This window comes from Sceloporus undulatus, chromosome 1, assembly GCF_019175285.1.
Source record: "Sceloporus undulatus isolate JIND9_A2432 ecotype Alabama chromosome 1, SceUnd_v1.1, whole genome shotgun sequence".
NCBI classification, from domain to species: domain Eukaryota; kingdom Metazoa; phylum Chordata; class Lepidosauria; order Squamata; family Phrynosomatidae; genus Sceloporus; species Sceloporus undulatus.
This window is the reverse complement of record NC_056522.1, coordinates 84,434,970-84,460,962: the sequence shown is the minus strand read 5'-3', so window position 1 is coordinate 84,460,962 and position 25,993 is coordinate 84,434,970. Positions and strand designations below refer to the sequence as shown.

Here is a 25,993-nt window from a genome sequence, read left to right as displayed (position 1 = left end):
TTGAACACTGGATTGATGATGTCACTCCCAATAGTACCAGGCATCTGTTTGGGAGTGTGCATCCATGAATCTCAGATCTTGATGTGGACTCTTCCTTCATGGAGCCTGTTTGTGCATTGAAGACACTCCAGTTGTGGAACTCACTCATGCAGATGTCTTGTAAAGGGTTAGGGTGTGTGTGTGTAGCAAAAGACTTTGCTATTAGACTGGAATGTCCTGAATGTTGTCCATCATTTAGCTTTCCCCACATATTTCTAAATAGAAAATCACCATGTTCTTTTAGTTTGTTTGTGGGATTGTAACACATGCATGTACATGTCTGTTCACACATAAGATAGAGAGAGAGAGAGATTTGGTCTTGACAATTTGCTTATATGTTGCTCCAAAATATTTTTTAAAGCACACAGACAAAAGATTTGTTAGTTTTCTCTAACAAGAAATAAATACAACAAAACTAGTCTTAGCAAACTGTACATACATAAATATGTTTTTAATACTTAACATTCATGGCTTGTTCATAGAGCCTCCAAGGATTTCATTTATTACATCCATTATTATTTTTTAAACTATAAAAGTGCCATTCAGATTTACAGCTTGTGCATTCAAAGCCAAGGTTAGAACATCATGCCTCACCCCAAAACCCCACAAAAAATGGGGAAAATAATACATCGCCTTACAAGCTCTTTAAAATTTTATGTTACAATAGTATCTAAAATTGCTTTAGCACAGTTTGTTTATGTATATACACACATATATTTCTGTATACTGTAAAATGCCAATAGTTGTAGATAAGAAAAGTCTAAGAGATTGTTTTGATGAGTACACAGGAAAGGTCTTCCTTTAGACTGAAGTCCTTGGCTATGCATAGTACAGGGCACCAGCCCAACTTATAAAAGTGGATGAAAAACACAGAACATTAGCTGGAAAATAAAGATGGTATCAATTATTTCATATATTCAAATATTTCAGTGCCAGAGATATGAGTTTTGTTACTCACATAATGCATGACTCATGTTTATACTGGTATGTTTTTAATAATGCCAAGGATTCATCTTCTCTTGGGCACAGAGGTTACAGGAAAGCTATTGCATTGGGTGTACCTGCACAGGAAATGTACCCTACATCCCTGTCATCTCCTCAGCTGCTTCATAAAGGTGGTGGGCCATTGGTATATCTTAACATAGGATGAAAGGAGCGTGCAAAGTTATTTGAGAGGGTGCAGCTATAGTCTTCCTCTGTCATCGGTACCAGGCAGGCAAGACCAATCAGGAATAGCAAAAGAAGTTGAAGTGGGAGAGCAGCTCTGAGGACCCTGAGGAAGAAACATTGCTGTTGCTGCCGCCGCCGAACTAGCTGACACTCAGAATGGGAGGAATCGGAGCCACCTCTTGTGCGCCTGCTGAGAGAATCCAATGGAAAAATTAACCTTACCATAAAGGAACACTGGCATCAACATCATGCTTCCTGGATACAGTGGTTTAATTATACATGTGGAGCCCATTATTTAGAGACCACTGTCCATTTTGTGTTAAAATTTTCAGATGTCTGCTTTGAAATGATAGAAACATTATTATTTCTGAAAAATCCAATCTTGTCAATATCAGTACTTCAGGATGCAATCCTAACCAAATATTAGGACCTGCTTTCAAGTAAACTATTTGTGGATTGAGAAGTAAGGATATATACATTCACTATATGTCTTTAGGTATGTTGACGACTGAGGATGACTATATTATTATTATTATTATTATTATTATTATTATTATTTCATGCCACAGGAATAATAATATGAAAATATTCAGGATTTTAGCACTCAGGTAGTAGTGTATGCTGTGGCCTCATTTTACACTGAACTAGTGATTAAAAATCATTGTTTAACTTCAGATGGATCCTTCCTCTTGTAATATAATCCACAACCATGAAAAATGCACAAAAGATCTTTTGCGTGTCCTGACAATGATTTCAAAGTCAGGAAACAATTTCCACCCTTATTCTTGCGATTAATCAAAGTTACTTCATCTGCCATTGTTAACCCGGAAAAGAGAGGGAGTGGGTGTGGGTGTGTCATTTCACTGTTACCTTTCATTTTAAGAACATATCTCTTCTCATCCTTGAAAAACCTCAGGAAAATGAGGAAGTCCCATTTTCTGATTTTACTTGACTAAATGCAGACTTGAATGCTTGAAGCTAATAAATGATTAACTGTTTTAGATGATAGGGCTGGCAAGAGGTCCAAGATCAAAAACAAAAGGTTGCAAATTATTTACAAGAACATCACTGAAGTTGAGGATGGAAAGCTGGTTAAGCTGGTATTATGTAGGCTTTGTATTTATGAAAGCATTGAAAAGATATGGCACATTTAACGGCATCAGAGAATTCTATATTAAAATTCAATTAGACCCAGTCTGATCTTGCCAACCAGAGGAATTAATAGTCTTGAGGTACAGACAAAGGAGTAGGTGGGACTGCTTAACTGCCACCTCAGTGTCTACACAGCTTCTTTCATTGGTATGATTATTTCCTTAGACGACTCTTGCTTACTCTTTAGCCTTGTGCAGACATTTTATGCATGAAAATATAATTTTTCAAAAAGTTACCAGAGAAAGGAAATGGGGGAAAATAATCTAGCACTACTTTCAGTACTGTTTTATTTTCGCATGACTTTTCAAGGATTTCAATCGACTTCCTCAGATGTAGACTGAAATCCACAATATCTCATGCTGAAATGAAAGAAATCAATCTTAAAGGTGTTTCTAGAGTCCTACCTCCCACCTTTAAAGCAACATGAGTGTGTCTGGGCCATGCCTACTGGCCCTATGTTCAGATACTGGAAGGAACATTTGCAGACAAACCTTGCATACATGCTCTCTAGCAAGCATAGGCTTGGACTGTGCAATCTACATCCTTGAAAAATGAATGATCTGGACTATGTGTTTGTAACTTACAGAAGTGGACATGAATGTAACCAGCCCTTTGGCAGATTTTCTAAAGAGAAGAAACCAAAATGTTTTGTTGCACCCTCACCTTACTACAGTTCTGGCACTGTTAGCATACACTTCCATGAGCAAAAAGCAAACAATATCCCTAATTTGCTAAAAGATACAATCTTAGGGACACTGGATTTAAATTCTTCCCCTTTCATGGGATGCATTTCATGGGTCAGTCACCATATCTTAACCTAACACTACTCTTCATAGGTTTGTTGTGAGGATAAAAAGGTGGACACTCATCATGTTTGTCATGCTGAGAACTTCAAAAAGAACTGGATACAAATGTTTAAAACTTGAGTTATTCAACAGTGCTGGAAATTTATCTGCTACACTTCGAATTGTTTTGAACTTATGGCAATGCTAAGGCAAGCCTATTACAGCCTTTTCTTGATAAGATTTATTCAGGGGTAGTTTGCCACTGCCTTTCTCTGAGGATGGTAGTGTGTGACCTTCCCAAGGTTATCCAGTTGGTTTCCATGGCTAAATGGGGCTTCAAACCCTGGTCTCCCTGAATCCTAGTCCAACACTCAAATCATTACACCATGGTACCTCCTAGTACACTTGGTAGAAAAAGCATAATCTTAGTTGAAAAAGAGCATGGAGCTTATAAAGCTTGGTTCCCCTTTGAGCAAGATTTTAAATGTGCTCAGAATTAATTTCTGAAGCCAAGCCTAAACATTTTAATAGTTGTTCCAATAAATCACCATATCAGCATGTATAGGACTGCAGACTTGGTCTCTCTTTAACTTCTGGCTGTTTTTATATCTGCTTTTTTAATCTTTTTTCAATATTTGAATGTTTTAAAATAAATTTTTATTATTCTTCAGTTTTGGGCTAGTTATTATTCTTAGCTTTCATTTCTTTCTAAATGGCTTAATTGTGTTATCTCAGATTTTAAAGAATTACCGACCTGCATCTCTGTTTCTAATTTATCCATTTGGTTTCAAGGCCATAACTACTACTGTCATTTCTATCTGTAATTTGTTTTTTATTTTCAAGTAACTGCACAAATATTCTATTCTTTTTACTCTTGGTATTGCCTTAGCATTTGGTAATGTTAATCATTATCAGTTTCTCTCTTCTGAGTAAGAGGGTTAGAAGTAGTTCTCCAAATGATTTGTTCCATTATTGTTTATTTATTAATTTTTTTTTAGAAGCTGCCTTGGGGAACCTTTTGTTTTGAAAGGCAAAGCTGCAGTCAATTAACCCAACATCACTAATATTCATTATTTCATTTTTATAGATTTTCCCCATAATTTTCTTGCTGTGTCCAATATATATTATTGTAGCATCATGTTTGTTGGCCTTCCTTGCTCTTCTCTTACATAATTTTTTCTATCATTCATCCTGAAATCATTATTTCAAGGTGCAGTTACGATTACAGTGCATACATAATCTATTGCCTAGATTCTACTTATATCGTTTGGTTTCTGCATATTCATATTTTCAGTCCTTCCATTGGCCCATTCTCTGTTTTATTTTCATTGAAATGGCAAAAAGCCTGGTAACTAAATGGGACTTAATTCTATGTTGTCAGCCTCCCCCCCCATCTTCTTTTTCAATCTTTATGCTTTCCCCTCTTTATTGCTCTTTATTTGTGGGGTTTTTTGCCATAAGGTATTTGGTGACTTCATTATTTTCCTGTTCAAAATTAAGATAGATTGTTTAAAGTAACCTATGATTAATAATTCTTTCCTTTTTCCAGTTTTAAACTATTTTAAAAGTTTGTATTTGTTCCCTCTACAAGTCTGTAAACTAGACTGAACATGTATTAAGGCAGAGCCCATATATTTAGGATGGTCTCTGAAAAATCTGGGCATTTTGTCATAATCATCACTACTACCTACTATTGCTAGGTGGGATCCAGGCCAAAATAATCATTACTGAAATCACTTACAGCTAACTTGTATGTTGAGTACAATGCATTCTAAGGACTGATATGTCCATGCAGAGCCAGCAATTTATTATTAGCACTGTAGTTGTCTTTCATGATATAGTTGTATAGATTCCATAAAAAATTGTCTGAGGGAAATTAATATCGATTTTAAATGTACAGAGTTAAAAGAAAAAGCTCCCAGATTCTGCATTTCATAGGGCTCAATTGCTACATTCCAACAAACAGGTTGTGCTAGACAACAGATCGTAATGCACAAGTGGATTGCTGAACAAAGAGTTCTCTTGCCAGAGCTGTCTATAAGACAAGTAGCTACTTTTCTACAAAACATAATTTAGATTAAGAAGCAAAATAAATAAATAAATAATAAATAAAAAATAATAATTGTAAGCCGCTCTGAGAGCCTATAGGGCTGAAAGGCGGGGTATAAATACCGCAAATAAATAAATAAATAAATAAAATGTCTGAAATAGAACTAATAGGAATAAAGGGTGGTACTACTATGATAGGAGGTGGTGGTTAATACTGCAAGACAAGCAAACCACTTATGCTCATATGTTTCTTGGGGACCAATTTTATAAGTTCTACTTCAAACACTTTAGTTGTATTTTTTTGTATGGAAACAAAAATATTTACAAATCAATCAGCACTTCAATGATTTCTAAATTCTGATTACTGAAATCAGCGGCTAGGTTCCAATAGAGCAAATAAGGCAATTAAGGATTCATAACGTGAAGATAATGCACTAAACAATATGTTGTATCATGTAATGGCTTTAATTAATATTTGACTGATTACTGCTTAGAGCCATTAACAGGAGCTTTTTGATTAGGCAAAGCAATTCTGCTAGATGCATGGGAGAAGAGATGGTCTTCACTAATTCCCTCTTTATCACCCAAATCTGTTCTGCTGGTTGTGGGACTCTCTGGAAAAAATGAGAAAGGTGGCACTGGGTTTGCGATGAGATTAAATCAGCAAACATCACCACTGGAACATTCTGAGCAGAATTCTGGATCCAGTCCTGTATGTTGTAGTAGAATTGTCCTGTGTATGCCCACACCTTGAGCATTTTATGTAATCTTTCTTGTAAAATGTTGCAGCCATCATGTAGAGATGCAAAATTATGGTACAGGTCACAAGGAAATGACTTCATATTGCTCATTTGGTCAGGGGAAGACCTAAAGCAGGGAATGAATGAAATACCATCCTCTTATTCATGTTTTCCAGCAACTGGTATACTCTTTCGGACACTGGAGGTAATATCCAGTGTTGGTGAGTAGACACCAACACCCACATTCCCAATGGAATTTTCCAGTTCTATCCATCATTGAATCTTGTGGTAATGAATTATGCTGTATGAAGAAGTATTTCAGTTTAAATGCCCCAAATCTCCCATTTTGCTCCAGTGGGTGGCTCTAGATCCACTTTCTCCACACCCTGCATACTCATGTATGTTTATATAATGTCTCAGTTTACTTTGCTTCTAAGATAAACAGTGCCAAAGTTTATTGTGTTTCCTCACAAGGGAGTTGCTCTAGCCACTTGATCATTTAGTCTCCCCTTTCTGCATCTTTTCCAGCTCTACAGCACTATTTTTCATTTACAGCGAACAGAATGCTGTATAAGTGTGGTAAAGCTGTACACCGTCTGTATAAGGTCACTATGTTATTGACCATTTCAGATTTAACTTCTTTATTCATTATATACACTTATTACTTATAACAGCTATGCTAATTTTGTCTGTCACTAATATCATATTGGTACATGCACAGCAGCACAAGATTAATACCCTTTTTTTGACATGTCTGTACAAAAGTATTAAGAATCATGAACAAAGCCAGAGCTAGCGATTGGACATGGAGATTATTCCTGACACTACTTGCTCTGGCCATATAACCACTGTATTTATTTCATGAAAGCCAAGGTGATTCTTTCGACTTGGGTTATCATTAGAAATGAAGAGCAGGACAAAAGAACACGGTGCTTGATTAATGACTTCTGACTGGATCACTGGCGCCAACACCTAAATAAAGCTCTTTCAGGGAGCCTACAGTGTAAACACATCTACAATCACTTTAATCTCTTACCATTTTTATCACATGAAACTATCTATACAGACACAAGTCCATGGCTGCAGTCCAGTGATATAGCTTTTGTACATGAAGAATATTCCATCTGTCGCCTGTGACACTTGTATGTGCACAGCTCCACTTGCCACTTCTGGCAATAAAAGGCCCATGTATTGCTTCAAAAATTGGTTGAAATCACATACTCCCCCAACCAATAGTGATTGCCTCCTTTTATGGAATCCAGCATTTCTTTCTTTGTGCTGATTTTTTAGCCAGAAGCCAAGATCCAGGGACAGTGGGTAATTATCAGTGCATCAACTTGCTGCTTAGCCAGGAATGCGGGAAAGTGATTTACAAATGTTCACTTCTGCCTGTCAGTGCAACTGGCACCAATGGCATATCAATGAGAGAAAGCAGACTAGGGAATTTTTTAATTGAACCTATCCTTGACAGGGCCTGGACTTTGATTTTAAGGCATCAAACAGACATCTTCTTATGAATGAGCAGGATCTTTATGAACATTTAAGGCCACTGCTCATTTAATTTTGGACAGCAACTGTTTGTGAGTTAAAATGACTTTGTTTCTTTTTATAAGTTCGGGCCACAAAGCTTGGTGATCCAGTGCAAGATCAAACACAGGTGAGCAGAACAGAGGCATGTCAGAATATTAAAGAACATGACGGCTTGTGCTCTTTTATCAGTTAAAACTGCACTACACATCAACTACAACCTGTCTGGCTTGCATGCTTGATTAATCTTCCCATTCAGTGAAAGCCATTTGTATTCCATGCTTGTCTGAATGACAAATTGAAGATTGTGTTGTACTGCTGAGAGATGTGTTAATAAACAGTGCTGGAAAAAGTAGATCTGAGAAGTGCCGCATAGATGTCCCAGCTAGAAGGTGGGGCAGGCCTTAAAGCTGCAAAATGTGTCTAAGATGCATGCAAGGTTACCAGAAGGTGGTTGCATTTCTGGAGGAAGAGGGAAGCAGAGAAGCAATGGACAGGGCAGGCACTACTGTTATCTGACCCTAGTAGCAAATTTCCCTCATCTTCCAAAATTCAACTTCATTATGCATAGTAGAACTAGCTTCATTGAGTTTGGGTTACTGAGCCATTGTTTCTTTTTGTGTGAATAAAAAAACCCACATTCTGATTGGAATACTCAAATTTTCCTTTGTTTGTCTTCTGAGAAAAGAGGCTACTGGGGGACAGCTTTTAATAACTTAACTTTAAGGAGTAAACTCAAATTGATCGTGAATGGAGAAATGTGCTCTTTTTGCATGAGTCACAAGACTGGTGTCAATGCAAATTTGTTTTTAGAGATTCATGTCCATTTCTGGGTGTGAGAGGAAAGTGCAAGAAGGATTGGGATATATAAAATGTATTGCTGAGGTTGGGCTAAATCAAAATGGCATAGAAGATACAGATGTGTAAACGTTCATTCATTTTTCTTTACTTATGGAAACCAGAAACTTTACTTTTAGAAAACTAAAACTAAGATTAATTTTGCATCCCATGTTCTGTGCTGTCAAATGCAAATGCTGCAAAACTGTTTCCCAAAACACCCCAGTGAATCAATGGGGATTTGGTAAATTAACCCTTATGTAAAATTGATTGTGAAATTGTCAAGTTGATGGACACTTTTTTGCAGGGGGAGAAGTGCATTAATTTTCTGTCAGAGCTACTTGTTCCTTGTCAGCAAAGTGGCACAATTTGAAAGATACAAGCTGTGTAAGCCTGTAAAATTTTAAGGCATTGTAAGAAGTACATGGAAATAAGTGGCTGGCTGACTAGCATCCCCAATTCCATTTATTTTACAGTGGCATTTTGCTGGTAGTGGGGGGGGGGGATTTGTATTTCTGAGCACTTGTCATCAAGTGCTGAGTGCATTTGATTTACTGTATGTTTTGTTTACTTTATGCTTGTTTAGATGGTTGATGTATTGTACACATTTTATTTTTGTCAGGTTTCTAAGGCTGTTACTCAAGAGGTTGAAATCATAATAATTAAAAAGCACAACCCAGTGAATGCTACATATGCTAGCCACATTGAACATAATTTGGGTTCAGCACTGAAGTACACACTTTAGCTTCACCAATTTCAATGAGTTCTGGACTTTATTAACATTGACAGATTGCACTGACACTGGCAAGTCTTTACCACAGGGGTGACAGAATTAGTTATACAATTGTGGTGAGCTACGTTTTAACAGTTTTTAAAAACCTCTTTTTATATCACTTTATTCCCTGTGAAAACCAAATGGAAAAGGACTGAGAACATAAATAACCATCAGTTTTGCAACTCTTGACTCTTTTTGGGGGCATATAAAAAAGGAAAGGCTCAGAAAGGTAGCATGAATTGCTGATTGGTAAAAAGGTGGAAAGAGACATAAGTACACACACACATATCACAATGACAGAATGCAGAAGCACTGTTAGCTACAGGGAAGACATGTTATGCTGGACACAAGTAAAAAGCTGAAAGGTCTGCTCCCTAGTGATTACTAGAGGTGAGGCACAGGCTCTCCTTATGCCCTGTATATGCAAGCTTCTGGTTAAGGCTGTGATTAGTATGCTGATTCTGCAAGTAAGTGGTTTCAGAGAGTGAAGAAAAGGTATGCTGCTGCCAAATCTTCATTTGTGATATATTTCAGGTTTTGGATTGTGGTTAGAGCCATGAGGTTTGAAAACCCACAAACCGAACAAAACTTTACAAACTTGATTTAAAAATAAATAAATAAAGGGAAAGAGTGGTGTTAGCATATTTCATCCAAATTTGTGGGCTTTGTGAATTCTGATATATTTATTGGTCCAATATACCTGCTATAATTTAACATCTAGAAACAAAGAGGATGATAAAAGTCTTTGCCGTTGTGGACCTAAGCATGGATCTGCTAGAAAATGTTTAACTGCACTGTCATGCATATAGTATCGACATCCATGCAATTTAATGCATCTGAATAATTTAAATTTTATTAAATTGGAAGAAAAAGCTGATTACAAAGGATATATCATGGACATCTCTTTCCATGAACATTTTGTCTTGGTGTAATTTGATATCTGTAGTAAAGTCTGTATCTATATGCTTAATGTCTGTTTTCTGGGGGCAGGCCAAATGTGGACAATAAACACCATGGGCGCTTTCTATCATCCTCTTGGAGTTCTAGAACAGAGTGCAGAAACCAGGAGAATAAGGTACCTGCTATGTGGACTGCTGACAGAGGGTCCAGGCTGTGAGACATTACATTTGCCTCGTGGCTGTTTGCAATGAACAGGGGTAAAGAAAGAAGAATGTTCAGTCCAGGCAAATAAAGACAAGCTACTGATGAAAACAAATTAAAAAGTGCAGCAAAGGAAACACAAAATCAAATGAAGTAACTAATTCCCATGAATCAAGGAAACTGGCTTTTCTTTTCTGCTTCTAGTTGAACATGAAAACAAATGTAAAACATGAACTAAAAAAAATAACAAAAAGCCATACACAAAAATGCAGCACACTAAGAAAACTTATGGAAATTTGCCTATGTTAATTGCTTGCTGTATTAATCCATATTTATACAAAAGATGTTCAACTGTTTGCTGACACTTTAAAATGTTTTGAAGGTCATGATTTTTTTTAAAAAACCTTCCTTTCTCATCTAGTTTTTAGAATCAGTAAGTACAGTTTCAGCATCACATTAAACCATTTTGTTTCTCATTATTAGCCTAGCTTTGGGTACTGGCCCAAATACAGTACAAATCATGAGGATGATACCTCAAGCACAATATGTGGCAAAGATCAAAGATTTCACATGGACTCCCAATGCCACCAAAAGAATTTCAGGTTGCTATTGGCAGTGACATGGACAAATCTCTGTGATGTAGTAACCTATGCTACATCTCATGTAGTCAGATGAAGAACTGTGGAAATTATTTTGACTGATTTGCCAGTAATCCTCAAAATGTGTAAACTCTTCCCTTAATCTTAATCACTTGACAACTTGTACTATTATTGTCAGTTGTGTTATTACTTCAGTGTTTAGTGAACATTATATATTTGGAATCTTAATTAGAAATATTTTTCCTCCAAAAATATCCTTAGAGAACTAGCTGAAAAATAAGAATGACAGAATTTGAGCTAATTGTAAAGTTGAAGTGCTAGAAATTAAGGGTGTATGATAAAAATAAGAATGGACATCAGCTAATCCACTCTTCTCATGTTCATCTGCTAAACACAATATATATTAATAATGTTTTAGAAATGTTTAATGCAAAAAACTAAAGTAATGAACCAGAAAATAAAAACTGACTGATTTGAATCTCTTCTCCTTGAAAAGCCAGTGTTCCTTTACATTCTTAAACTAGGATCTAAAAGAAACTAGTGAATGTAGTAAAATCAATATTAAGAGGCCATAGAGTTCATAAAGACAGAATTAAGATGCTTTTGTAAAAGAGCAAATGAAAATTGATAGTTTTCTGAAAGCTAAGGAAAGCTGAATAATATTTAAATTAAATCAAACAAACAAAAGGAATGGAAACCAAGTTCCCTACAGGACTCAGTGAGGAACAGTAAAGCATGTGGCATGCAGACTGGCTTGTACTATATGATAGGGCTGAGTGGAAGTGTCCTAGGAGTACAAAAAAGAAAATGTATTGTTTGCAAATTTTTAACATATGCATGAATGGAGTGGCACTGCTCTTTTCAGAGTGGGGGTGGGAGTCACTTTGTTCAGTAAGTCAGGGAATCAAATACAAATACAAGTTAAGCAATAAAACAGCTAGTTTTCTTCATTTGCTGTAATACCAGCAGCAAATTGAGGGGAAAGGGCTGATTTTAATGTCAACAGTGACACAAAACAAAGGGCAGCAGATGCATTAACACTGGGCAAGGTTTTGACCATCATTGCTAAGAAAACAAAGAAAAGTTGGTTCATTTGTTTGTTTTAATCCCAAGGAGGGTGATACCACTCTTGACCTGCATATGTTCAATTTCACACAGGTTATAAAACACTACTATTACTACTTCTACAATTGTTTTTAGCATTCCTGAGATTTCTTTTGTGATAAATTAGCTGCACCTGTCATATTTCAGTCCACACGTTACTATATTGCTTTCAGCCCTTTCATGCTTCCCTATTTTCCACAGACCTGATTCATTCTGGGCACACTATTATCTGGGGACCATTTATGAAACTACAGCTCTGGAGGCAAGCTGTCCCTGTGAAATAGCTCCATGCTTGGTTCAGGCCATTTCTGTTATGCCTGGAAAACTCTCAAGACCTCTGGAGAATCCCTCCATGTCAGCTGACTACTAACACTGAGCTGTACCCTTCCAAGCTTCTATTTCACACAGACTCCCAACTAGCACAACAGCAGGTCTGAATCTGATTGAAGAAGTTGTTCTATGAAATCACCCTGGAATGTATACTTTATTCTCCCACTGCAGAATTCAGCATACATCAAAGTGCCAATTTCAGTTCTTGATGAAACTTCCCAACAAGGGGAGGGGGGATTAAAAAACAACTGAACAATAGTGGCTGTTCACCTTTTGTTAAGTTGCCAGCCTGGGAATACAGTACAAGGAAGACAGCATGCCACATCATGATACACCAGCCACACTCTGAGTCCTGGTTTTGTTTATATTTAGCATTTTATAATTCTGATTTCATGCAGGGAAAGAGATGCAGGGAGTTTAGGGGAGCAGCATTTTTGGCAGGAAAACTCTTCTGGGTTGTTGCCTTCTTTTTTTTGGTCTATCAGGAAGAGATGGTGTAAACCTTACATTTGGCTACAGCTATCTGGTGTTTCCATAAAAGGGCTGGCAGCAGGTGTCTAGTATGACATTACCGTTCTCTGTCTGCTTGGAGTACTCCTTCCAGATACTGGACTGAGAGATCCTGAAGTGTCCAGTTCATCAGCTGATGACCACGAGGAGAGATCCTAACATTCAGAATCAGCAAAGATTAGAAACAGCAAAAACGCTATCTTTTAAAAAAAAAGGATTAAAAAAAAGAGCAAGTCTGGTTGCATGCAGTACGTGAGGACATGCATACACATACTGTATCTAGCCTTGACAGGGTAGTGTTACTCCTGGCCCAGGCAAGACCCTGAGATGCTAATGTTGTAAGAAGTCCTGAGCCCCAGTCTTGGGAGAAGGGCGGGATATAAATAAATATAACAACAACAATATTGTTCTTTTTCATATATAAAGTAAGAGGTGCTGTATACTCAGCCAAAAAGGAAGTACCATTAAAATTGTAGATGCTATTTCTACACAGGGAGATACGCTAGACAGGCTGAAAACTCATCATATCCTCTGTACACTCTACTAAGCAGGAACAGAATGGGACATACTTCATGAAGTGGAAGGATTCCAGTCACACTTTCAGAACTGAGATAGGACAATAATATATATTTTTCATCCATATGGTACAAGCTAAGTCCTACAGCTATAACTGCAACTAGAGGAAAGAAAATAATATTTTCAAGAATTGCAAATTTGAGTTAATTCCTTCCACTACTACAACAAAGGCCTCTCTTGTAGTAAAAAAAACCACACTGATGAAAAAATTGGCATCAGAATATTACTGTGATGACAGCATGAAAGAATGACTTACCAGCTGATTGCTAGAAATATCTAGAATTTTCTCTAGCTCTTTAATGTGATGTGTGACCTCTTTGAGAAGGATTTTGAGCCTATTTCCAATAACATGGACCTTTTCTTTGGCTTCTAGACAATCCTTGCCTTCAGCATTGACTAGGAGTTGGCAAGACATGTCTTGAAGAGATGCCACTTTCAGCTGAGATTCTAGCAGCTCACGTCGTATTTGCTATTAAGGAAGGCAGTCATGTACATTTTGTTGCTTTAAACAATATTTTAAATTCAAATACAATTCAACTTGTAAAGTGGCAAAAATATCTGGGAAGGGAGCAAATAAAGCTACACCTTCATAAGTTTTCAGTTAAGAAGAAAAAATGATATATGAATCTAAAGAAAGAAATAATACATTTTTTTTTGGTTCTAAAGTCTGCCCGCACAATATTTTAGAGGTTCTGTTTTTCCAAAAATATGTCATAGTGATCCCACAATAAGCAGAATATAGATAGATAGATAGATAGATAGATAGATAGATAGATAGATAGATAGATAGATAGATAGATTGTAATATATTTCCATATGAAATCAAAAGAACCATAACAATCATAGCAAGGATTACTAAAGATACACGCTCTTCTTTGTATCAAAATAATTCAGACTATAGAATTAAGCACATAATCTAAATTCAAATTAGTAGCTTTTATACTCGCATCTATCTTCCTTGCTTTTGTGTTGATCAAGGTACAGATACTCTACCATTAGGAGTCTGTGATGATCTTGCAGTGTGTCAGAATCCAGATTTGGATTGATAGGTACAATCTCATTTTTTCTTCTGTCAATATTCTCCAGCCACAGCAATAAACCATGGCTCATCTCATGGAAATCCTGGAAGTGACAGATAAGAATTTAACATCACAAATGTTTTATGCCTCACAGTAATTTAACAGCTGCACTGAATGTGCTATGCTCTACAATCTTCAAAAACCATGGTTTCTGAAGATCAGAAGTGAGATGTGTACTTTCTTTTCACCCTTTCTCTTACATCTTGCTTCCAAGCCCCTTTTCCACATCTTCCTCCCACCCCTTCTCCATTTCCTAAGGCAACGCTATCACAGTGTTTTCTTGGCAAGATTTGGTGTGGGGGGGTTGTCTTTCTTTCTTCTGACACTCAGAGAGTGTGACCTGCCCAAGGTCACTCAGTGGGTTTTAATGGCTGAGCAGGGATTCAAACCCTAGGCCAAAATCCAAACCATTGCAGCACATTAGCTCTCATATATCATGAACAAGACATGAGGATTGGAGAACATGATATTCATATAAATGCTGCTGCCTATGGGTATAATATGACAAACTCTTGATGGTCCTGAATTTTTAATGCCATAATCCAGGAATAACCAGACACACTGATCTATTCTTTTACATTTATTGTATTCTTTTCAAAGATATAAAGTCCTACAAAGGGCATAAGGCTGGATACCTTTACGTTATGCTAAACAGCACAAAGATGGAAAATGTTCAATCAGTGCTTCAGAAAACAATTCAGGAAATGTGTAATAGATTTCATTTAATGTGGTGGAACAGTATAAAATTTAGGCTTCTGTGAGTTAAAAAAAAAAGGGGGTGGGTGAGGCCTTTGTTTTTATATGCACATGACCAAAAGCCTTGTTTAAATTATTTAAGGCAGGATAAACCACATTGAAGTCAATTAAGTGCACACATTCAGGTCAGGGAAAAAAGGTTTTTGCATAGGGTATTACAGACCTGACATTGCATTAGAGCATTCTGCAGTGAACAACGCCATTCTTCGAGCATAGTGCAGACATGGTCCCAACGCATGTTCATCTGAGAGAGTCTTTCTTGCAACTTCTTGTTTTCTTCACTGTCAGACTGCATAAATTCTGAGCTGCATAGATTGACTGACAAAATGATGGCTTTGCGGTTATCAACAGCCTTCTGAAGTTCCTGAGAAATGAAAGGGCACAGAGGTGGAAAGAATGCTTTTAGATAGGAGGCATGTTAGAAAATTCAAGAAGAAACAAGGTTAAGTTTTGCAGTTCAACGACACTTACTATGTGGGAGTTTTTAAAAAGTTACTAAGCTTTTTTTTCCTACTGTATTTAAATGATGCATCTGGCAACTGGGTAGTAACAGCCCATTATATAATGTCTCAGACTCAGTATTTGCAGTAGAACTCAGAACAAACTAATAAAAGATTTTAAGAACTTCAAGCCTACAGGCAAGGTTGAATTTGAAAAAAAAAAATCACAAGAGCTGGCATCTTCTTCAAACAACTGGACTGAACACACAAACTGCTTATGAAAAGTAATGCACAAATGATGGAGCTCAGAAAAAACAGAGCACTGTTTTAGCAGCTTCAAAGCAGGCTTAGGGAAGCAAGAGGTTTTTCTGAGGCTTGGGTAGTGCCTTTGCTCCATAAGCTGAAGAGAGAGTTGGTATCTAAGAAAGATATTTTGAAAAGAGAGAGAATAGGAGATAGAGAGAGTGAGAGAAGAGAGAAGATTATAGCATGAGATACAGAGGCTGGCGGTAGCAAGATCTTAAACTATAATTCCCTGAATCCCTTATCCTAGTTAAAGGATCCTGAGACTGGTAGTCCAAGTAATTTTTCAAGCTCAGGTCAGACAGATGAGAAAGATAGCTGGTTATATCCTAAACAAATCTATAACAAGCCTCTGAATTCTGCTTGTTTCTGGAGTAACTAGAAGTACCTCACTACTTGCCTTTGTTGAATTTGTTACTGCCTTTGTTTATGAGACAGATAAATATTTTTTTTAAATTACACTTGGCCCAAAGTATTCCCCATATTTATGCCCTGTTGAACTGAAGGAATAAGAACTGTGAACAAATAAATAAATATGTTACTTTGATTGTGGGCTGTACTGTCATTAAATGTTAATTTAGTATAGTTCCTCATTGCAAGCTACCCTGTGGTATGGGGAAGGCCATACAAATATAAAATAAACAAATGGCTCAGTCACTTCAAAGAGGTAACCCACACATCAAGAGATGAACATTATCTGGTTACAGGATGGAGACAAAGGGGTGAGGGAGCAAGGGCTTAATCAGAAGCAAATCCACGGATGGAAATATTATTTTTCCCCTCTTCAATATCCAATAGTACTTGCCCAGTACTATGGAATGTGCTCCTGGCTGTTTTTTTTATATCTTCAGTAGTTTTTGCCTCTTTCTACGTTTTTTAAAATCCTGTAGAATCTTATTTTGGCCCAAACAAGCTGTTTTGTTGAACCATACATAAATTGGACTTCACATTGCTTCCTGATTTCAAAAGTACCTATGTAGGCTGAAGGAAAGCCTGCCCCTGTGGTAATATCCAGAAAAGGTCCACTTACACTGCAGAATTAATGCAGTTTGACACTGCTTTAACTGCCATGGGTCAACACTATGGAATTACGGGATTGGTAGTTGCATGAGATATTTTGCCTTTTCTGTCAAAGAGGTTTAATGCTATGGAAGCTCTGGTGCCACAACAAACAAATCCCTGGATTCAACAGGATGGTGCCATGATGGTTAAAGTATTGCCAAACTGCATTAATTCTACAGTCTGGTAGCAGCCTAAGATGATAAAACATCTGGAATCCAAACTCAGTGGTGACAGTGGAAGAATCTGAGTATGTTTAGCCTGGAGAAGAGATTATCACAAAGTGATATGTTAGTCATCTTCAAAATTTGAAGGATTTCTATGTGTAAGATAGAGTCAGTTTATTTTCTGCAGCATCAGAGGGTAGGACCCAAACCAAAAATGAGAATGAAATTCCTGATGGAAAGAGACATTTAACAGTAAAACAGAGTCCCTTGGCAGGTAGAGGACTCTGCTTCATTGGAGGTTTTGAAACAGAGGTTGGATATGAACTACAGTAGTTTACTGGGAGCGAGGAGTTGGGCTACATAACCCTTGAGTTCCAACTCTTTGATTCTCTGACACATACTGTTGTCCTTTTACTTCAAATGAATCATCTCACTCTATCCCTAAATACAATTTTTAAACTGTTAACGATGAATATATACATTGGTCTCCTTTAAACCACAATTAATTCAGTTGTCATCATTCTTCATTCCCACTCACATGGAATTTCTCAGTCCCTTTTTGAGAAGGAATTGAAATAAGCCTTAACAATCAATCAATCAATCCAATAAAATAAAATAAAATAAAATAAGGCATGTTAGGGAAAAAAAGAGTTAGGAAATAAAACCTACTTTCAATTTTTTAATCCGGAGTTCAATGGTTTGTATGTCTGTGCTGAGGTCAAGGCAGCGCAATTGCTCCAACTCCTCTTCAGTCTCACCCAGCCAAACCCATACATTGTTTAGGTCAGAGCTGAATTGCTGCCACTGTTGAAGATTTTGTTTCATCCTCAGTTCTTTACTCAAGGCCTGGGCCTGAATTAATTCCCATCGATCAATCACACCTGGGGGTAGAAGATTTTGCTGTATAAAACTGGTTTCTGAAATTTTGCCTGATACTCCTAACTTTTCATCACACCACAGTATGAACCAGAATCCAAAAATGGGACTTACAAGTAAACAGAAGCTTGATTATTAATAAATGATATTGCCAGAGCTTGTCCATGTGCTTCCCTCCACTGGGTCACACATGTAAATGAGTAGCTCTCATTCAGTCCTATAATGCAATGCAAAGCACTGAATTTAGGGACAATGTCATCATGAGGACTAGTCTGCTCTCTACTTCAGTTCAGACAGTGGCTGAATCAGATAATGATGTCAGAATCAAGTCCTGTTCCTCAAGCTTGATCCAGATTCAAGCACAGAGGGGGACACAGATGAGAAGATGAGTTGCCTTTGGGATGTTTTCTCTCTCCTACTCAGAGTTCTCCCAGGTCAATGGATGCTGCTTCCCCCCCAGCTTCTCATATTTTACAAACCTCACAAAGGGCAGTCTTTACCTTTTCCTTGTTATACAATCTAAGAACGGCAGGTGAAGGCATCAGAACTTTAACAACACAGAATCTCTTCAGAGGCCATGTTATACCAATCCATGCAACCTTTGGAAGGCTTCCAAAGACTGGTTGACTTTGTGATAGCATCCTTTCCGCATGCTTTTGCTACTTTTCTCCCATGGTTTTGACTGTTTCTACTTCAATTAATCCAGACCCCTCTGCACCTACGTTGATTTGACCTGACCTTACCAGATGTGACTCCACTTTATTGGCAGTTAAAGTGGTCTAACAGTTATTTTGTTTTCCTGCACTCTGTTGTGACCTTAGAGGCTGGCCAGAACAGGGGGATATATCATTAGGGGAAGGACTGTTCAGAGATACATTTTGCCTCTCTCTTGGAGTCTTTTCAATTAAAGCTCAGCTGATTTCTCAAAAACAAAAACAAAAAAACCCCCCACACACAACAAAAAAACCAAAAACGTTTGGCAACAATATTGGAGGATTTTTAAAATTAAAACTACCTCCTGATGAGCTTTTGTTTGCTTCAGCCAGACAGCATGCCAGTCTACTCTCTTCTAAAGATTCCCTACAGTGAGTCCAAAAAGTTGTGCCCTCTGTCTGAGATTTCTTCAAAAGTATGCTTCATTATCACACAGCCAAATTACAACAAAATAATGTACTCTGTTTTTTTGTTAACTGGCCAGGTAACAATCCAAACAAGGAAATTTTCATAGAAGGAGCTGTTCTGATTCGTTTATTAACAGCATTCCATAACACACACTGAGTGAACGATGCGATGCGGCAGCTAAAAAGGCCAATGCAATTTTAGGCTCCATCAATAAAAGTATAGTGTCTAGATCAAGAGAAGAAACAGTGCCACTGTATTCTAGTTTGGTCAGGCCCCACCTAGAATATTGTGTCCAGTTCTGGGCACCACAATTTAAAAAGGATGTTGAGAAACTGGAGCGTGTCCAAAGGAGGGCGACTAAAATGGTGAAGGGTCTGGAAACCATGTCCTATGAGGAACGACTTAGGAAGCTGGGGATATTTAGCTGGAGAAGAGAAGGTTAAGAGGTGATATGATAGCCCTGTTTAAATACTTAGGAATGTCATATTGAGGAGGGAGCAAGCTTGTTTTCTGCTGCTCCAGAGACTAGGACCCGGAGCAATGGATGCAAGCTCCAGGAAAAGAGATTACACCTCAACATTAGGAGGAACTTCCTGACAGTCAGGGTTGTTTGACAGTGGAACACACTCCCTTGGAGTATAGTGGAATCTCCTTCCTTGGAGGTCTTTAAGCAGAGGCTGGAAGACCATCTGTTGGGGATGCTTTGATTTGGATTTCCTGCATGGCAGGTGGTTGGACTGGATGGCCCCTGTGGTCTCTTCCAACTCTATGATTCTATGATTCTATTATCATACCATCATAAAAAGGCCAATCAGAGAGAAGAAAAATAGTCTGTTTTCACTATGAGTTGTAAAAACTCACAAAATCAAATCGACACAAAACATTTCCCCTGGAAATTCCAGCTTGAGTAAGGGATGGATTTAGATTTGTTTTAAATGCAGAAAAGGACATATCTTTCTTCTCACCGAGTGTCTTAGAAATTGCTGCTATCTGGACTTCTAGAAGTACTTCATAGCTTTAAATGTGATCACACAAGATGAACACCTACTAAAGAGACTTGACTTCTTTTATTCATAACCTAAAGATCACATTGCCTACAATCATTATTCTAATCGGTTTCTTTTAAAAACTGGAGACAGACATCTCACTTGCATCCATTCTTTCTGCTTAACACAGAAATAAACAAGCATTAGAAGTTTTATTTTACAAAAATATTATAGATTATCAGCACTTGTTCCTCAAACTATTTTATATACAGGTGCTGCATGGAAAAACAATTATATAGGAACATTTAAGACAATAGAATTGTATCTATATAGCCATATCAACATTTCCCAACATGACACCCTCCAGATGTCCTGGACTACAAATATTGGCCTGTTACAGACAGGCCAAAATAAAGCTGCTTCGAGTCACTTTGGAGGTATGGTATTTCAATGATGTATGAGTCCTAAGAGTCCAAAAGCCGCACTAAAGCCATGCTCCAGTCCTAAGGACTGGAGTGCAGCTTTGGTGTGGCTTTTGGACTCCTAGGACTCATACATCATTGAAATACCATACCTCCAAAGTGACTCAAAGCAGCTTTATTTTGGCCTGTCTGTAACAGGCCATTGTCTTCCATAGCTAATACTACCGTAATGTGTATTATACTACCATATTGTAACACATCTGGGGGGTGCCAAGTTCAGGAAGGCTGTTCTCTTTTATAGTTTTAAAGGAGTTTCATACACCTCTTTCCAAAGATGTACCTCTCAGAAAACCCTAAAATAAAGTTTGTCAGAGATTATTATCATTAGCCTCTCTGGAACTCTCATCCCCAAATAAAAGGAACAAGGTCCCTGAACATTGTGTTGTTATCTTAGAATGGATTTAAGAGAGAGGCATGGATCTGAAAAGATTATGAATTTTGATGTACCATTTCATGATTGGCACTCAGCAAATCTACCAGAAGACATAGAATAGCAGTAGACAGCTTTAGTAGGGCTAAGGATCAGATTTCTGCCCTAGGAACCTATGGGGCAGATGTGGTCAACTATGGAAGGCTATGGGGCTGCATTACTTCCTTATGAGAACTTCTCCACCATACTCTTGCAAAATAATCAATCAATCAATATTAGTTCTCCAAACCTCCCCTATTGAGAGTGTAAGCATTTCACAATGTTCTGGTCTCCTTATTACAATGTTTTAGGCTCCTTATTAGGCCTAATAGAGGTCTTTTTCTACAATAGAAAGTTACCAAACATCATTTTCTTTTTCCCCCCCCAAAAAAAGACTTATCCTGGGCCTAAAATGGCCCAGGCAAGCCAAAATCAGGTGAAACGTTCCTCCCACCCCACTCTTTAGAGGGCATTTTGGAACAAACAAATCACATTTTATTTTATCTCTAGGACTACAGAAATAGTCCTGGGGGAACCCTGAAACCTATTTAAAGGGTTTATCTTTTCTAGGCATCTTCTAGGAGAGGCAATGGTCAGTCTAAGGGAACAGAGGGAACAGATGCTGCAAAAACAAACCCAGGAGGTCACACATTGACCATATCTCATTTAGAAAATCTTTGTAATGGCATATCTGACTGCTTGCTAGATAAGGAACATTATTACATTTTTATTAGATGCCCAAAATGGATTGTAAGGGACCGAGGAAATATGTATGATGCGGATGTTTTAGGACTTGTCTTTTTTCTTTTTTCTTTTTTTTTTTTTTTTACATTTGGCGACAAGTTTGAATATAACTTACCAGCTGTTTGTGTTTCTGTACTGTTCAGGTTAAGAAATCCAGATAATCTCTCCTCCTCTTCTTTCAGTTTGCGCTCAAGCCTCCTTACAGAATCTATACTCCCACTACACTCGCTTAGAAGCTTCATCTGTCCAAAAGACAACACCAGCAAGTTCTCATTAATCTTATTCATGCTGCAATAATCAGCAGGACTTTGATTCTAACCACAAAGCAATTTCCGTAATATTTCTTAAAATAAGTCACCATATGGTGAAAGAAGTCAACAGCCTTAATTATCTGCAGATTTTAAAATGCACAATTCCTTGGTTTCACTAATATATTCAAGAAACAGGTGTAGCTGCATGTTAATGAAATGCTGTTTTTTATTGTAGGGTATTTAGTGATATTAAACAGAAACATAGACAGAACATATGGGTAAAGGAAGCCAAATAAGATGATTGCTTGCTCTTAACAGCCACTACAGGCATTGTGGTTAATGTTGGGGCCGATTTGCACATTCCTCTTTGGCAAAATATGGGGTGTTGTTTAACAAACACCCAATTCCAGGGTTTGGAATTTGAGTCCTGGTTTTAGTATGAACATTAAAGGAGCTATCCATTCTCTCTCTCAAATATGGGATAACCTTTTAACAGTTAGGGCTAAATCTTCACCACCCACTCACTTGAAAGTTGGCACTGCTGAATTTACAATTAGGTAGTCGTTCACTAGAGCTGGGAATCACAAATGACTAATGCAGGTAGCCTTAGTACAGTTTCCTTTTCTTTGAACAGTAGATTCTTTTTGCCATATCAAAACTATTGTAAAACAATGGTTTCTGATCTTGTTTTCTTTGTATTATGCATGATTGCATTTTAATGGATACAACTTCACATTTGCCTTGTGTAGGCAGAATGACCTGTTTGGTTCACTGTATCAGTTTACTCATGTGTCCAGACAGGGACTGGAAAAAAAAAATACTGTGCAGGAATGCAGCTCCCACAATTCCACAGCTAATCTGGCCATAGTTGCTGGGTGATTCTGGGAGTCAGTAGCAGTTGGAGACTCCCATGTCAGTGTGGCAGTGAGTCCAGGTTTAATCCATTTTTAATCCACATTTATAATGAGCTATTTACATCTATTCCCAAAACAGGTTTATCTCCTTGAAAAGCTATTTTAAGACTATTCAAAACCTGGAGCAGATTCACTGCCTCAATCACACGGGACCATCAGCCCCCACCAGTGGGAGTTGCAACCCTCCAAGGGAATTTTCAGAAAATGCAAGTCTAGATTACTGTTCACCAGGTCCCAGAAATCTTCAAAGGCTGTAGGAACAAAAGTTTTAAACCTGGGGCATGGATCTGGATTTTTAAAAAAGCATCTAGTTCACTCCTTTTGCATGCATGGTTTCTAGTTTTAGAGGATTTATTGATAATGAATAGTCATATTTGTGTTTGGTTATACCACAAAAATAAAATGAAAACATCCACAGCATATTAAATCCTGCAATGAGACATTTGTTTTCATTTTGTAACCATTGAACTTGATACTTTCTGAGGAATGAGGCCTATCTCCCCCCCCTCTCTAAAATGGCTCTGTAAAGTACCATGCACACTAATAACACTAAAATAAATAATAACAAAGCAGAAAAACAAAAATCTACAGTTGGGAAAACATCTCACAGTCATTCCAGAAATTATTCAGAAAGTGTATGAAAGTATGCTAACATATCTGAACAAATTTAAGAAAAGGTTTTTTCCAGAATTACATGAAGTGTCAGTAAAAAATGTATATTATTATAAAGCCCATGAAGAGGGTGAATATATGACTTCCTACTTAAGGAGCTGAGTCTAAGGGGAAATAATGGAAATAAGATACAAACAGCATTTTATCAGTTGTACAGTAAATATCGGTACAGTATATTCAATGTATAATTTGCATATGCAATATAGAAGTTATTACATCTTCTGTTAATTAAGAAGTGTAATTGCACTGCAGCCCATGAAAGCTTACGCTATTACAATTTTTTTCATGCCATAAAGTTTCATATTAATTTCACTGGTAGGTGAGACATAGTGCCAAAGCAAATTCTACTTCATCAATGAAACAATTTCCCTTTGCCTTCCTCCTGATTTTATTCTACAGTAAGTACATGAGGTCTGGATTGGGATTCTAGCTTGGAGAAGGTTTTTAAGTTTAATGACGCCTATCATGCCTGCAATTTTTATTACAAAATAGTGACAAATTAAAGCAATGAATCATACTTTTCAATATAAAATTGTAGCTGTATCCAATCACTAGGTGGCAACACTTGTAATACTTACATATCCCTTGTAGCTAGAATCTAGCTCAGGCCCTGTTGGTGTTTTACTACGGATGATGTTCTCTGTTTGCTGTATTTGGAAACGACTGGTATCTAAAGCCTTGTCAAGCTGACGGATGTGTGTTTCCAAGGAACTTGGTTCTCCTGTAGCAAGTATATAAAGGCAGATGTTACCAGCCTGGTCCACTAAAACATGCAAAGAATTAAGATATAAAATAGGTAATGGTGTTAATTAGGTTAGAAAGCATGACAAAGCTCGACTGCAGTAGCATGTCTGTGATGAATCAAATTTGTAAATAATGAACAAGTGTGTCAGCAACTGTTTGGGGACCAGTGATTCTTAGGAGAAATATATGATGGCTATGGAGACAATTGATTTCCCAGAAACCATTCTAGATGGAAGAGAGGACACTGCATGAATTATTGCATCCTGAGACATTTTGGCAATGTTTGTGGTATTCTGACTAGGTAACTGAAGCTCTCGGGAAATAGCAAAAAAGTATGGAAATAGCTACGTTTCTCTCTCCTCTTAAGTGCTGGAGTCAGTTTCAAATCTCCTGTATTTGACAGTGTTAAGCAGCAATCCTATACACACACTGAATTCAGACCTGCTTACTTCTGAGTAGGCATGCATAGAATAGCATTTTACAAACTTCAAAGGCAAATAAATAAAGATGTCATTGTAATTCATACACTTTCCAGAAAACTGCAAGTCTCATAATAGTGAAAGAAACTATGGAAAGAAAGCATTATGCCAAAACCAATGGATATTTGGAAGCAAACAAATGTCTCCAGGATTTTTTTTAAAGCAATAAACTATACTAAAAATAAACAAGAGAAAAGAACTTCAAGTCTTTCTCCCTTGTTCCCCCCCCCCCCCCGAAATATTTGGGGGTGTATTCAGTAATCAGGTTAGATATTTAAAGGAAAACTGAACAAAAACTCAACAAAAAATCCAATGGTGCCTGCTCACCAACAGAATGGCCACTGCTGGTGGAATGGAATCCCCTTACATGTCTCCAAAAGCTGTTCTAGAAAAGTGGGGAATTGGTTGCTGGACATCCCACTGTTTTAAAATCCTGCCATCCTATCCTTACCAAATCTATTTGGTTTACATAAACCTTATTGTTACTGGTCTAGCATCTTTCAATTTGTGATGAAGACGCCAAATGGCTAATTTTTGAACAGATGTTTGGGCCACAATATTCTTTTTTACTTCATATGATTCTATCTTCTCAGATAATTTTAAGGAAGTAAAAAAGAATACTTTGGCCCAAACACCTGTTTAAAAATAAGCCATCTTGCAACTTCATTGTAAACGGAAAGATGCTGGACCACTCACAATAAGGTTTTAATATTAACAATGCGATTCTATATTCTCAGATCAGAGGGTTGTAATGGCAAACCCCCTCTGAAGAAACTTGCCAAGAAAACCCCATGACTTAAGGTTATCATAAGCCAGAAATGACTTGAAGGCACACAACAGCAGCAGCAGCAGCAACAACAAAAATCTTCTCAGAAGATTATAACAATGTATTATTTTGACTCTTCCCTCAGGATATAAATAAAGTTTTATTATTTTTTATTATTTTATTATTCCAAATTGGAATGACAGAATATTACTACTACAAATCCTTCATTTTGCTAATGTATGAGAACTTTTTAAAACATACCTGTGGTTCCCTGGAAGAGATTATGCCTTCAAAGTGACAAGGTTCTCTATTGGACATGCTAATGCTTTTATGGTGTTGGAACATATCCTTTTAAATCTTTGTAAGCCACCCCTATTGCATATTGTAGAGGGGCAGGATATTATTATTATTATTATTATTATTATTATTATTATTATTATTATTATTATT

At 37.3% G+C, this 25,993-nt stretch overlaps 1 protein-coding gene across 1 annotated transcript in view; it reads right to left on the bottom strand.

Annotated features, from left to right (window-relative positions):
* Positions 1-465: 465 nt before the first annotated feature.
* The window catches only part of SYNE1 (spectrin repeat containing nuclear envelope protein 1), a 429,497-nt gene continuing 403,969 nt past the window's right edge, over positions 466-25,993 (bottom strand). Inside the window, 9 exon segments of the mRNA XM_042446890.1 lie at positions 466-1,396; positions 10,154-10,212; positions 12,781-12,873; positions 13,551-13,763; positions 14,288-14,416; positions 15,293-15,493; positions 17,768-17,979; positions 21,833-21,959; positions 24,133-24,275. Coding sequence (XP_042302824.1) covers positions 1,147-1,396; positions 10,154-10,212; positions 12,781-12,873; positions 13,551-13,763; positions 14,288-14,416; positions 15,293-15,493; positions 17,768-17,979; positions 21,833-21,959; positions 24,133-24,275 — 1,427 coding nt within the window. The 3' untranslated portion in view covers positions 466-1,146.